The following is a 14,105-nucleotide window of genomic DNA, read 5'->3' as shown; positions in this document are numbered from 1 at the left end:
AACCCCAAAATAAGAAGAAAACATTTTGACAAATGTTTTGATTGTTGTTGGGTTTTCCATTTGATCTTTCTGTCACTCACCTGTCAGTTAGCCCCGCCTCCTCTGTGTCAACCAATCAGCTTCTTGTACTCACTTCTTGACTTGTGCGTGATCCACAAGCTCAAGTGAATGTTTGTAGACATGAAGTGGTCTTTTGTCTCCGAGTGGACGTCCTTTGTTGTCTTTGGAACTTGATGAACAATTTAATTTCATTAAGCACACGCACACACACACACACACACACACACACACACACACACACACACACACACACACACACACACACACACACACACACACACACACACACACACACACACACACACACACACACACACACGCACACGCACACACACAGACACACACACACACACACACACACACACACACACTGGTCATAATGTCTGTGCACAGCAAAGCACATATTAGCATTAGCGATAGCATGGAAGCGTGGACCATTAGTCGTGAGTCCAATTATTGTGAGGAGGCGGCGGTCATAAAAAGGAAGTGGGCGGCGACCTCTGTTTGACTTTTCGTTGACTGATGAAGATGTTAGCATGACATCACTGCTAGCTAAGCAAATAAACTTTAATAGTCGCACCTCAAATACGCAAAGTCGGCATTCTGTTGTTTGTTTATTCATTTGGCTTTTTAAGTTTTGTCACGGCAAAGCTTTTTTAATCAACCTCGCCACCATATTTACCTGAGCCAAGTTGTCCTAACAGTCCTTGTCCTTGCAGACTTTGTCGAAACTGTCTTCTTCCTAATATTTCTTGGTTTAACAATCCTAATCCCAACAGTCTTTGTTTTAACAGTACTTGTCCTAATAGTCGTAGTCCCAAGTGTCCTTGGGCTAATGGTCTTTGTCCTAACAGTTTTATTTCAACACTCTGTGTCACAAGAGTCCTGGTCCTAGCAGTCATAGTCCGAACTGTCCTTGTCCTAACAGTCTTCTTCTTAACAGCATTCGTCCTAATGGTCCTAGCCCTAAAATTTGTAGTCGTATCAGTCGTTGCCCTAGTCTTTGTACTAATAGTCTTTATTGTTGCAGTCCTAGTCCTAGAAGTCCCAGTCCTAACAGTCTGTGTCCTACTAGTCGTAGTCCTAGCAGCCTTTGTCCTAACAGTCTTTGTCCTAATAGTCCTAGTCTTAACAGTCTTTGTTCTAACAGTCCTAACAGTCTTTCCCCAACAGTCCTAATAGTTACAGTCCTAAGTGTCCTTGTGCTAATGGGCCTTTGTCCGAACAGTCTTTAACAGCTCTTGTCCCAACTCTCCTTGGCCTAACAGTCCGAACCCTGACAGTCTTTTTCTGTACATGCTTTTTCCAAACAGTTCTTGCCCCAACTTTCTTCCTCTGAACAGTCTTTGTCCTAACGGTCGCAGCCCTAACAGTCGTAGTCTTAACAGTCTTTGTCCTGACAGTCCTAGCCCTAACAGTCCTATTCCTAACAGCCGTTGCACTAACAGTCTTTGTCCTAACAGTGACAGTCCTAACAGTCTTTGTTCTAACAGTCCTTTTCCTAATAGTCCTAACAGTCTTTCCCCAACAGTCCTAATAGTTACAGTCCTAAGTGTCCTTGTGCTAATGGGCCTTTGTCCGAACAGTCTTTAACAGCTCTTGTTCCAACTCTCCTTGCCCTAACAGTCCGAACCCTAACAGTCTTTTTCTGTACATGCTTTTTCCTAACGTTCTTCCTCTGAACAGTATTTGTCCTAACGGTCGCAGCCCTAACAGTCGTGGTCTTAACAGTCTTCGTCCTGACAGTCCTAGCCCTAACAGTCCTATTCCTAACAGCCGTTGCCCTAACATGCTTTGTCCTAACAGTGATAGTCTTAACAGTCTTTTTTGCTAACAGTTATTGCCATAACAGCCCTTGTCCTAATAGTCATAGTCCTATAAGTGTCCTTGTGCTAATGGGTCTTTGTCCGAACAGTCTTTCTCTTAACAGTTCTTGTCCCAACACTCTTTTGTCCTAACAGTCCTAGCCCTAACAGTCTTCTTCAGTACATTCATTTTCCAGTTACAGTTTTTGCACTAACGTTCTTCCTTTGAACAGTATTTGTCCTAACAGTCGTAGCCCTAACATTCTGAGTATCAACAGCCCTTTTCCTAACAGCCTTTGTCCTAATAGTCTTTGTCCTAACAGTTGCCGTCTTAACATTCTTTGTCCTAACAGTCGTAGTCTTAACATTCTTTGTCCTAACAGTCGTAGTCTTAACATTCATTGTCCTTACAGTCGTAGTCATAACAGTCTTTGTCCTAACTGTCGTAGTCCTAACATTCATTATCCTAACGGTTGTAGTCTTACCATTTTTTGTCCTAACAGTTTTAGTCTTAACATTCTTTGTCCCAACAGTCGTAGTCTTAATATTCTTTGTCCTGACAGTCGTAGTCTTAACATTCATTGTCCTTACAGTCGTAGTCATAACAGTCTTTGTCCTAACAGTCGTAGTCCTAACATTCATTATCCTAACAGTTGTAGTCTTACCATTCTTTGTCCTAACAGTTGTAGCCTCAACAGTCCTAGTGCTCATAATCTTATTCCTCACAGTCTTTGTCCTAACAGTCGTAGTCCTAACAGTCTTTATCCTAACAGTTGTAGTCTTAGCATTCTTGGTCCTAACAGTCGTAGTCTTAACATTCTTTGGTCTAAAAGTTGTAGTTTTAACAATCTTTGTCCTAACAGTCGTAGTCTTAACATTCTTTGTCCTAACAGTCTTTATTCTAACAGTTGTAGCCCCAACAGTCCTAGTGCTCATAATCTTATTCCTAAGTCTTTGTCCTAACAGTCGTAGTCTTAACAGTCTTTATCCTAACAGTTGTAGTCTTAACAGTCGTAGTCCTAACAGTCGTTATCCTAACAGTTTTGTCTTAACATTCTTGGTCCTAACAGTCGTTGTCTTAACAATCTTTGTACTAACAGTTGTAGTCTTAACATTCTTTGTCCTAACAGTCGTAGTCTTAACATTATTTTCCTAACAGTCGTAGTCCTAACAGCCTTTATTCTAACAGTTGTAGCCCTAACAGACCTAGGGCTCATAATCTTATTCTTAACAGTCTTTGTCCTAACAGTCTAAACCTTTAACATTCCAAGTACTAACAGCCCTTTTCCTAACAGCCTTTGTCCTAACAGTCTTTGTCCTAACAGTCGTAATCTTAACATTATTTGTCCTAACAGTCGTAGTCCTAACATTCATTATCCTAACAGTTGTAGTCTTACCATTCTTTGTCCTAACAGTTGTAGCCTCAACAGTCCTAGTGCTCATAATCTTATTCCTCAGTCTTTGTCCTAACAGTCGTAGTCCTAACAGTCTTTATCCTAACAGTTGTAGCCTTAACATTGTTGGTCCTAACAGTTGTAGTCTTAACATTCTTTGTTATAACAGTTGTAGTCTTAACATTCTTTGTCCTAACAGTCGTAGTCTTAACATTCTTTGTCCTAACAGTCTTTATTCTAACAGTTGTAGCCCCAACAGTCCTAGTGCTCATAATCTTATTCCTAAATCTTTGTCCTAACAGTCGTAGTCTTAACAGTCTTTATCCTAACAGTTGTAGTCTTAACAGTCGTAGTCTTAACAGTCTTTATCCTAACAGTTGTAGTCTTAACAGTCGTAGTCCTAACAGTCGTTATCCTAACAGTTTTGTCTTAACATTCTTGGTCCTAACAGTCGTTGTCTTAACATTCTTTGTACTAACAGTTGTAGTCTTAACATTCTTTGTCCTAACAGTCGTAGTCTTAACATTATTTTCCTAACAGTCGTAGTCCTAACAGCCTTTATTCTAACAGTTGTAGCCCTAACAGACCTAGGGCTCATAATCTTATTCTTAACAGTCTTTGTCCTAACAGTCTAAACCCTTAACATTCCAAGTACTAACAGCCCTTTTCCTAACAGCCTTTGTCCTAACAGTCTTTGTCCTAACAGTCGTAATCTTAACATTATTTGTCCTAACAGTCGTAGTCCTAACATTCATTATCCTAACAGTTGTAGTCTTACCATTCTTTGTCCTAACAGTTGTAGCCTCAACAGTCCTAGTGCTCATATTCTTATTCCTCACAGTCTTTGTCCTAACAGTCGTAGTCCTAACAGTCTTTATCCTAACAGTTGTAGCCTTAACATTCTTGGTCCTAACAGTTGTAGTCTTAACATTCTTTGTTATAACAGTTGTAGTCTTAACATTCTTTGTCCTAACAGTCGTAGTCTTAACATGCTTTGTCCTAACAGTCTTTATTCTAACAGTTGTAGCCCCAACAGTCCTAGTGCTCATAATCTTATTCCTAAATATTTGTCCTAACAGTCATAGTCTTAACAGTCTTTATTCTAACAGTTGTAGTCTTAACAGTCGTAGTCCTAACAGTCTTTATCCTAACAGTTGTAGTCTTAACATTCTTGGTCCTAACAGTCGTAGTCTTAACATTCTTTGTCCTAACAGTTGTAGTCTTAACATTCTTTGTCCTAACAGTCGTAGTCTTAACATTATTTTCCTAACAGTCGTAGTCCTAACAGCCTTTATTCTAACAGCTGTAGCCCTAACAGTCCTAGGGCTCATAATCTTAACAGTCTTTGTCCTGACAGTCTTAACCCTTAACATTCCAAGTACTAAAAGCCCTTTTCCTAACAGCCTTTGTCATAACAGTCGTAATCTTAACATTCTTTGTCCTAACAGTCGTAGTCCTAACAGTTGTAGCCCCAACAGTCCTAGTTCTCATAATCTTATTCTTAACAGTCTTTGGCCTGACAGTCTTTGTACTAACAGTCCTAGCTAACTCTAACAGTCATAGCCCCAACTAACAGTCTTAAACCTAACAGTCTTTGTACTAACAGTCCTAATCCTAACAGTCCGAACTAGCTCTAACAGTCATAGTCCTAACAGTGTTATACCTGACAGTCTTTGTCGTAACAGTCTTTGTCCTAACAGTACGAAAACCTAACAGTGTTAAATGTTAATATAAAGTTTTCTTGTTCTCAGAGTTTATTTGTGTGAAATGTTAATACAATAAACTAAAAAGTTTTCTAGTTCTTAGAGTTCATGTTGTTGTGTTTTGTTGTGTGAAATGTAAAATAAGTGGAGGCAAACATTCTAAACATTTGCTGGCTGGCGGCGTTCGTGTTGGCGGGATGAAAGTGCAACGTGTTGTTTCTGCGTTTCTCCGCTGTTTGCGGAGCAGAAGAAAGGTTTATGCTAATGGTACAACAAACAAGCAGGCTCCGTTACTCCGCCATCAGGGCTTCACGCCGCGGGCCGAGCAACTAGTCAGTGACTAAGTCGTGATTGTCAGACATTAAATGCAACGCCTTATTTGCATATTCTTTCTGCTGCACACTAACAAGCGGCGGTAACAAAACGGCGGAACAGAAAGCGTGTTTTGTTTGTCGAGAATTCCCGCCAGCATTCTGCTGCTTTCATCACATAGCAATTGTTGACGACGCGCCTCTTTGTCAACAACACCCACAAACACACAACAAAGCAATTGAAAACTTATATGAATGTCTCTGCTGCCCTCTGGTGGTCACATGCTGCTATACACTGACAAGAAGGAAGCATTCTTAGTTTTATTGAAAGAAGCTGCTCGATAAGCACAATATAGATAATGTGGGTAATGACGTCATAAAGACGTGATGAGGCACAGAGGCATTGTGGGTAATGACCTAATGGGCAGCTTGTGAGGTCTGGCGGGAAGACGTTCAGTCGTCTCCTCCGCACAGAGACAGCAGAGCCATCTGGTAGTCTCCCTTGGTGTGCTCCTGAAACCACACGGTCACCATGAGGATGAGAATGAGGAAAATGTGGAGGAGGATGATAATGGGGATGAGGATGATAAGAATGATGAAGATGAGTGTGAGGGGGATTAGGGTTAGAATGAGGATGACAAGGATTACATTAGGTAAGTATTTAAAGGATGATGATGGGATGAGGATGATGAGAATGATAAGATTGAGGATGAATATAATGATGACGAGGATGATAAGCAGGAGGATACAAATGACGATGCTGGGAAGAATAAGTATAAGGATGATTAGAATGACAAGTATGAGGATGATAATGAGGAAGATGAGGATGAATATAGGAATGACGAAGATAAGAATCAGGAATTTGATGGGGATGAGAATAATGTGAATGAGGAGGATGGGCTTAAGGGTGAGGAAGAATATAAGGATGATGAGGATGTATGGATAAGGATGATAATGGTAATGAGAATCATGAGAGTGAGGATAATATAAGGATGGTAAGTAAGAATGAGGATGATGGGATGATGAGAAGGATAAGAGTAAGGATGATGAGAATGACAAGTACTGTATGAGAATGATGATGAGTATAAGAATGACGAGGATAACAACGATGAGGATAAGAATCAGGATGATAATGAGGATGAGAATAATGGATGAGAATAAGAATGATAATGGCAATGAGGATGATGAGAATGATGAGTGTGAGGATAAATGATAATAAATAAAGGATGAATATAAGGATGACAAGGATGATAAGCAGGAGGATACAAATGACGATGCTGAGAAGGATAAGTATAAGGATGATTAGAATGACGAGTATGAGGATGAGAATGAGGAGGATGAGGATGAATATAGGAATGACGAGGAGGATAAGAATCAGGAATTTGATGGGGATGAGAATAATGTGAATAAGGAGCATGGGCATAAGGGTGAGGAAGAATATAAGGCTGATGAGGATATATGGATAAGGATGATAATGGTAATGAGAATGATGAGAGTGAGGATGAATATAAGGATGGTAAGTAAGAATGAGGATGATGGGATGATGAGAAGGATAAGAGTAAGGATGATGAGAATGACAAGTACTGTATGAGAATGATGATGAGTATAAGAATGACGAGGATAACAACGATGAGGATAAGAATCAGGATGATGATGAGGATGAGAATAATGGTTGAGAATAATGGATGAGAATAATGGATGAGAACAAGAATGATAATGGTAATGAGGATCATGAGAATGATGAGTGTCAGGATGAATAAGGATGACGAGGCTGATAAGCAGGAGGATACAAATGACGAGGATGATAAGCAGGAGGATACAAATGACGAGGATGATAAGCAGGAGGATACAAATGACGATGCTGAGAAGGATAAGTATAATGATGATTAGAATGACGAGTATGAGGATGAGAATGAGGAGGATGAGGATGAATATAGGAATGACGAGGAGGATAAGAATCAGGAATTTGATGGGGATGAGAATAATGTGAATAAGGAGGATGGGCATAAGGGTGAGGAAGAATATAAGGATGATGAGGATATATGGATAAGGATGATAATGGTAATGAGAATGATGAGAGTAAGAATGAATATAGGGATGATAAGTAAGAATGAGGATGATGAGAATGATAAGAGTAAGGATGATGAGAATGACAGGTACTGTATGAGAATGATGATGAATATAGGAATGCCGAGGATGACAAGGATGAGCTTAAGAATTAGGATGATAATGGGGTTGAGAATAATGGATGAGAATAATGGATGAGAACAAGAATTATAATGGTAATGAGGATCATGAGAATGATGAGTGTCAGGATGAATATAAGGATGACGAGGATGATAAGCAGGAGGATACAAATGACGATGCTGAGAAGGATAAGTATAAGGATGATTAGAATGACAAGTATGAGGATGAGAATGAGGAGGATGAGGATGAATATAGGAATGACGAGGAGGATAAGAATCAGGAATTTGATGGGGATGAGAATAATGTGAATAAGGAGGATGGGCATAAGGGTGAGGAAGAATATTAAGGATGATGAGGATATATGGATAATGATTATAATGGTAATGAGAAGGATGAGAGTGAGGGTGAATATAATGATGATAAGTAAGAATGAGGATGAAGAGTAAGGATAATGAGAATGACAAGTACTGTATGAGAATGATGATGAATATAGGAATGACAAGGATGAGGATAAGAATCAGGATGATAATGGGGATGAGAATAATGGATGACAACGAGAATTAATATGGTAATGAGGATGATGAGAATGATGAGTGTGAGGATGAATACAAGGATGAGAAGGATGAGAAGTAGGGGGATAAGAATGAGGATGATGATAATGATAAGAATGAGGATAAGGAGGATAAGAATTAATATAGGATTGACAAGGATTATAAGGACGAGGATTACAATCAGTATGAGAATAATGTGGTTAAAGAGGATGGCCATGAGACTGAAGAAGAATATAAGGATGATGAGGATATACGGATGGGAATAAGGATGATAATGGTGATGAGGATGATGAGAGTCAGGATGAATTTAAGGATGACAAGGAGGATAAGAATGAGGACGTGAGAAGGATGATGACAATGACAAGTAGGAGAATGAGGAGGATGAAGATGAATATAAGAACGACAAGGATGATAAGGACAAGGGTAAGAATCAGGATGATGATGGGGATGAGAATAATGTGACTAAGGAGGGTGGGCATAAGGGTGGGGAGGAATATAAGGATGATGATGGATATAAGGATGAGAATAAGAATGATAATGGTAATAAGGATAATAAGAATGATGAGAGTGAAGATGAACATAAGAATTACAAAAATGATGAGAAGGATAAGTGTAAGGATAATGAGAATGACAAGTATGAGGATGAGGAGGAAAAAGATGAATATAGGAATGACGAGGATTATAAGGACCAGGATAAGAATCAGTATGATACTGGGAATGAGATTATGTGTTGAGGAGGATGGGCATACGGGTGAAGAAGACTATAAAGATGATGAGGATATACGAAGGATGATAATAGTAATGAGGATGATGAGAATTATGTGAGTATGAAGAGGACGGGAAGGGTAAGCATGAGGATAAGTATAAGGATAATGAGGATGAAAAGGTTGAAGATGATACTAATGTAAAAGGGGAGATGGGAGAATGAATATGAGGAGGAGGATATAAAGATGAGAATGACAGTAGTAATAACAATGATGAGGATGAGTATAAAGATGATAAGGATAAAGAGGAGAATGAGGAGGATGGGATAAGGGTGAGAATGGTAATAAAGATGATGAGCAAGAGTATGAGGAAAATGGGGATGAGTATAAGGATAACAAGAATGAAAATGAGAACGCTGAGGGTGGGATGAGTATGAAGAAGATGTGAATTAGGGTAAAGCTGAGTGTAATGATAATGAGGATAAAAGTGGAGACAAGGATGAGGATGAGTATGACAATAAGGTTGATGAGTATAATGATGATAGGAATGAGGAGGATATATATGAGTATAAGGATGCCAAAGGTACAGATGATAATGATGAGGACGAGAAGGATTAGTATGAGGATAACAATTATGGGGATGGTAATGTGTGGGTGAGAAAGATGGAGATGGTGGTGAGAATGAGTATAAAGATGAAGAGGATGAAAACAAAGATGACATGGATGAGAATGAGAATGAAGAGAAGGAAAAGTACAAGGATGAGAATGAGGATATTGATAAGGAAGAGTCCAAGGATGAGAATGACATGGATGATGAGGATGGAGATGAGAGCGGCTATCATACGTACAACGATGGTTTGGTACAGAGAGCGTTTGTGTTGCTTCTTGAACTGATTTCTGATCTTCATCAGGTCCACTTGGCAGCGAGACACCATGATGCGAGTCAGCACTTTCTCCTTGGCACCTTTAGTCTGTGGTCAGACGAAGGTCACACAAAGGTCACTCACAGGTCAAGCCAAGCAGGTGTGATATAAAACGTTACCTTCATGGCATCGTTGAGTCTGTTGGCGAAGTACAGCTGCTTGTTCTCCACACACTCCACTGTCAACACATTTCACCTCTCTGGTTCAAAGCTTCGTAACACGATAACCGCTAACTGTGCTAACTTGTGTTTCGTGCTAACATGCTAAATGCCTAACAAGGTAAACAACAAGATGTTAACAAGCTAATTATTTACCTAACAGAAACAATGCTAACATGCTACATACATAACAAGGTAAACAACAGCATGCGAACAAGCTAATTATTTAACAAACAGAAACAATGCTGTCATGCTACATACAGAACAAGGTAAACAACAGCATGCTAACAAGCTAATTATTCAACAAACGGGAAAGATGCTATCATGCTACATACATAACAAGGTAAACAACAGCTTGCTAACAAGCTAATTATTTAACAAAGGGGAACAATGCTACTATGCTACATATCTAAAAAGGTAAACAACGGCATTCTAACAAATTAATTATCTAACAAACGGGGAACATGCTACTATGCTAACATGCTACATACCTAACAATGTAAACAACAGCATGCTAACAACCTAATTATTCAACAAAAGGAAACAATGCTATCATGCTACATACCTAACAAGGTAAACAACAGCGTGCTAACAAGCTAATTATTTAACAAACGGAAACAATGATATCTTGCTAACATGCTACATACATAACAAGGTAAACAACAGCATGCTAACAAGCTAATTATTCAATAAACGGAAACAATGCTATCATGCTAACATGCTACATACATATCAAGGTAAACAACAGCATACTAACAAGCTAATTATTCAGCAAACGGAAACAATGCTATCACGTTAACATGCTACATATATAACAAGGTAAACAACAACATGCTAACAAGTTAATTTTTTAACAAATGTGAAAAATGCTACTGTGCTAAAATGCTACATATCTAAAAAAGTAAACAACAGCATGCTAACAAGTTTATTATCTCACAAACGGGACACATGCTACTATGCTAACATGCTACATACCCTACAAGGTAAACAACAGCATGCTAAAGAGCGAATTATTCAACAAACGGAAACAATGCTATCATGCTACATACCTGACAAGGTAAACAACAGCATGCTAACAAGCTAATTATTCAAAAAACATAAACAATGCTATCATGCTATTATGCTACATACATAACAAGGTAAACAACAGCATGCTAAAGAGATAATTATTCAACAAACGGAAAGCAGTGCTATCATGCTAACATGCCACACACCTAACAAGGTAAACAACATCATGCTAATAATCAAACAAACGGAAACAATGCTATTATTCTAACATGTTAATTACCTAACAACATATACAACAGCATGCTAACAAGCTAATAATCAAACAAACGGAAACAATGCTATTATTCTAACATGTTAATTACCTAACAACGTATACAGCAGCATGCTAACAAGCTAATTATCTAACAAACAGAAACAATGCTATCATGTTAACATGCTAATTACCTAACAAACCTAAACAACGCTATGCTAAATGCTAATTATCTCGCAGATACAAACACTGTCATGCTAACATGCCATTTATGTAACAAACAGAAACAACGTTACGCCAAAAAATGATCTTTTACAAAAGTACCGAGTGTCAGGAAGGACTTCTCCAGGTCTCCCTTGACTTCCTTCATGATGCTCTCCTTCATGTCGTACGGACTGTAGCTCTTGTAGCGCTCAAACACTGACACACACACACACACACACACACACACACACACACACAAAGTACATTTCTTATCCATCAGTAGGATTTGTTTCTTGTGGGAGTTTGCCTCACCTCTCTGCAGGTGTGGGACGCTCCTCTGGGTCATGATGGAGATCCAGACGGACACGTCAGTTCCTTTGCGCTTCACGCCAGCTTCATAGAGACTCTGAAGGACACCAAGTGTGGATTTTATTGTCTGATTCGTTGATGAATGCAGTGTTTTTCAACCTTTTTTGAGCCAAGGCACTTTTTTTTTTCCATTGGAAAAAATCCAGAGGCACACCACCAGCAGAAAACATTGAAAAATGAAACTCAGTAGCCGATATTGACAATAAAAAGTCGTTCTTGCAATTGTTGGATTTGAATTCACACCATAACTAACCATGCATCACTATAGGTCTTGTCTCAAAGTAGGTGTACTGTCACCACCTGTCACATCACGCCGTGACTTATTTTGAAGTTTTTAGTGTTTTCCTGTGTGTAGTGTTTTAGTTCTTGTCTTGCGCTCCTATTTTGGTGGCTTTTCCTGTTTTGTTGGTATTTTCCTGTTGCAGTTTCATGTCTTCCTTGAACGCTATTCCCCCGCACCTGCTTTGCAATCAAGACTATGTCAGTTGTGTGGACGCTATCCTTCTTTGTGGGGACATTGTTGATTGTCACGTACGGATGTACTTTGTGGACGCCGTCTGCTCCACATGCTGTAAGTCTTTGCTGTCGTCCAGCATTCTGTTTTTGTTTACTTTGTAGCCAGTTCAGTTTTAGTTTAGTTTTGCATAGCCATCTTTCTCTCTGGCACTCATCGAGGGTGGACGCTCCCCTTTCCTCGCCCTTATCTCTCCTGCTTGCTTCTTTGTCTTGTCTTAACTTTCTTGTTGCCTCTTTTTGCACTGCTCTCCAAATCTAAACATTGGAACTATTTAACTGGCCTCAACGAAATTGACAAGATCTTTGGTTTGGGGGAACCTGCTGTCGTGACGAAGCGGTTGTTGCTGGACACACGACGGACTCTTGGGAGAAGAAGGAGTGCCGCGTGCCTGGCGACCCTTTTCTGTCGAGGACGTGAAGATATAATACTACACGGTCAAGCTCCTGCCTATCTTGCCGATTGTATTGTACCATATGTCCCGGCAAGAAATCTGCGTTCAAAGAACTCCGGCTTATTAGTGATTCCCAGAGCCCAAAAAAAGTCTGCGGGCTATAGAGCGTTTTCTATTCGGGCTCCATTACTATGGAATGCCCTCCCGGTAAAAGTTAGAGATGCTACCTCAGTAGAAGCATTTAAGTCCCATCTTAAAACTCATTTGTATACTCTAGCCTTTAAATAGACTCCCTTTTTAGACCAGTTGATCTGCCGTTTCTTTTCTTTTCTTTTCTCCTCTGCTCCCCTGTCCCTTACGGAGGGGGAGTTGCACAGGTCCGGTGGCCACGGATGAAGTGCTGGTTGTCCAGAGTCGGGACCCGGGGTGGACCGCTAGCCTGTGCATCGGTTGGGGACATCTCTACGCTGCTGACCCGTCTCCGCTCGGGATGGTTTCCTGCTGGCCCCACTATGGACTGGACTTTCGCTGATGTGTTGGATCCGCTGTGGACTGGACTTTCACAATATTATGTCAGACCCATTCGACATCCATTGCTTTCGGTCTCCCCTAGAGAGGGGGTGGGTTACCCACATATGCGGTCCTCTCCAAGGTTTCTCATAGTCATTCACATTGACGTCCCACTGGGGTGAGTTTTTCCTTGCCCGTATGTGGGCTCTGTACCGAGGATGTCGTTGTGGCTTGTGCAGCCCTTTGAGACACTTGTGATTTAGGGCTATATAAATAAACATTGATTGATTGATTGATATCTACCTATTCGAAATTATGACAACAGGACATCTGCTGATTGGAGTAAGCGTTGCTCTGGTTTGTCGACAAATTGGAAGTTGCTGGCAGTCTTCAAAGTAGTCCAAAGCTGCCACAAATGATTGGAGGATGCGGGAATAACTGTGGACACTCTCGTGATTTTGGATCACATCGGACTGTCTGCCCCGCAGTTTTTGAGGACCAGTCATAGACAATTTAGAGTGAAAAGCAAATTTTAGTTTCACTCGCATACAAAACATTCTAACTTGCGTTGATTCCCTGGCGTCGAGACTCTCCCGAAGGACAGTGCAGCAAAGACACAACAAACTCCCTGCTTGTCTCTCATGGACACACACCTGTTGTTGTTGACTTTGGATTAGCGACTGCACAAACATCAAGGCCGCGGAACAGAGACACACTACGGGTGTACACACAAACATGCATCCACAAAAATATACGCCACACATACACACCCCACACCCCCAACCCAACGCCCTCGACGCAAATCCCATTGGGGTTATGAATGGATGGTCAGCGCCTGAGAGCTGCGGCCTACCATCATGACCTCGCACTACCTTCCCTCTGTTGCAAATATCTCGAGATGTACGTTGTAATATGTATATGTGCTTTGCTATGGACGTTTTTTCCCACTCCAGACTGGGCCACCTTAGGAGCCCAGTCTAGATTGTATTTTTTTACTCATCCTTCCCCAGCGTTGTACCTTTTTCCCATCTTTTACGGGGCGCCTTGTGGTGACCCATCA

The 14,105-nt window shown here is 40.4% G+C and overlaps 1 protein-coding gene across 1 annotated transcript in view; it reads right to left on the bottom strand.

Moving 5' to 3' along the window:
• Nucleotides 1–5,580: 5,580 nt before the first annotated feature.
• LOC133630779 (annexin A2-like) overlaps nt 5,581–14,105 on the bottom strand; it is a 15,966-nt gene continuing 7,441 nt past the window's right edge. Inside the window, exons 9-13 of the mRNA XM_062022510.1 lie at nt 11,571–11,664; nt 11,379–11,474; nt 9,758–9,816; nt 9,564–9,686; nt 5,581–5,786 (exon numbers count right to left, since the gene is read on the bottom strand). Coding sequence (XP_061878494.1) covers nt 5,727–5,786; nt 9,564–9,686; nt 9,758–9,816; nt 11,379–11,474; nt 11,571–11,664 — 432 coding nt within the window. The 3' untranslated portion in view covers nt 5,581–5,726. The remainder of the gene's footprint in view (nt 5,787–9,563; nt 9,687–9,757; nt 9,817–11,378; nt 11,475–11,570; nt 11,665–14,105) is intronic.

This window comes from Entelurus aequoreus, linkage group LG02, assembly GCF_033978785.1.
Source record: "Entelurus aequoreus isolate RoL-2023_Sb linkage group LG02, RoL_Eaeq_v1.1, whole genome shotgun sequence".
Classification (NCBI taxonomy): Eukaryota; Metazoa; Chordata; class Actinopteri; order Syngnathiformes; family Syngnathidae; genus Entelurus; species Entelurus aequoreus.
The sequence above is the reverse complement of the archived record's forward strand: the minus strand, read 5'-3'. Positions and strand labels throughout refer to the sequence as shown.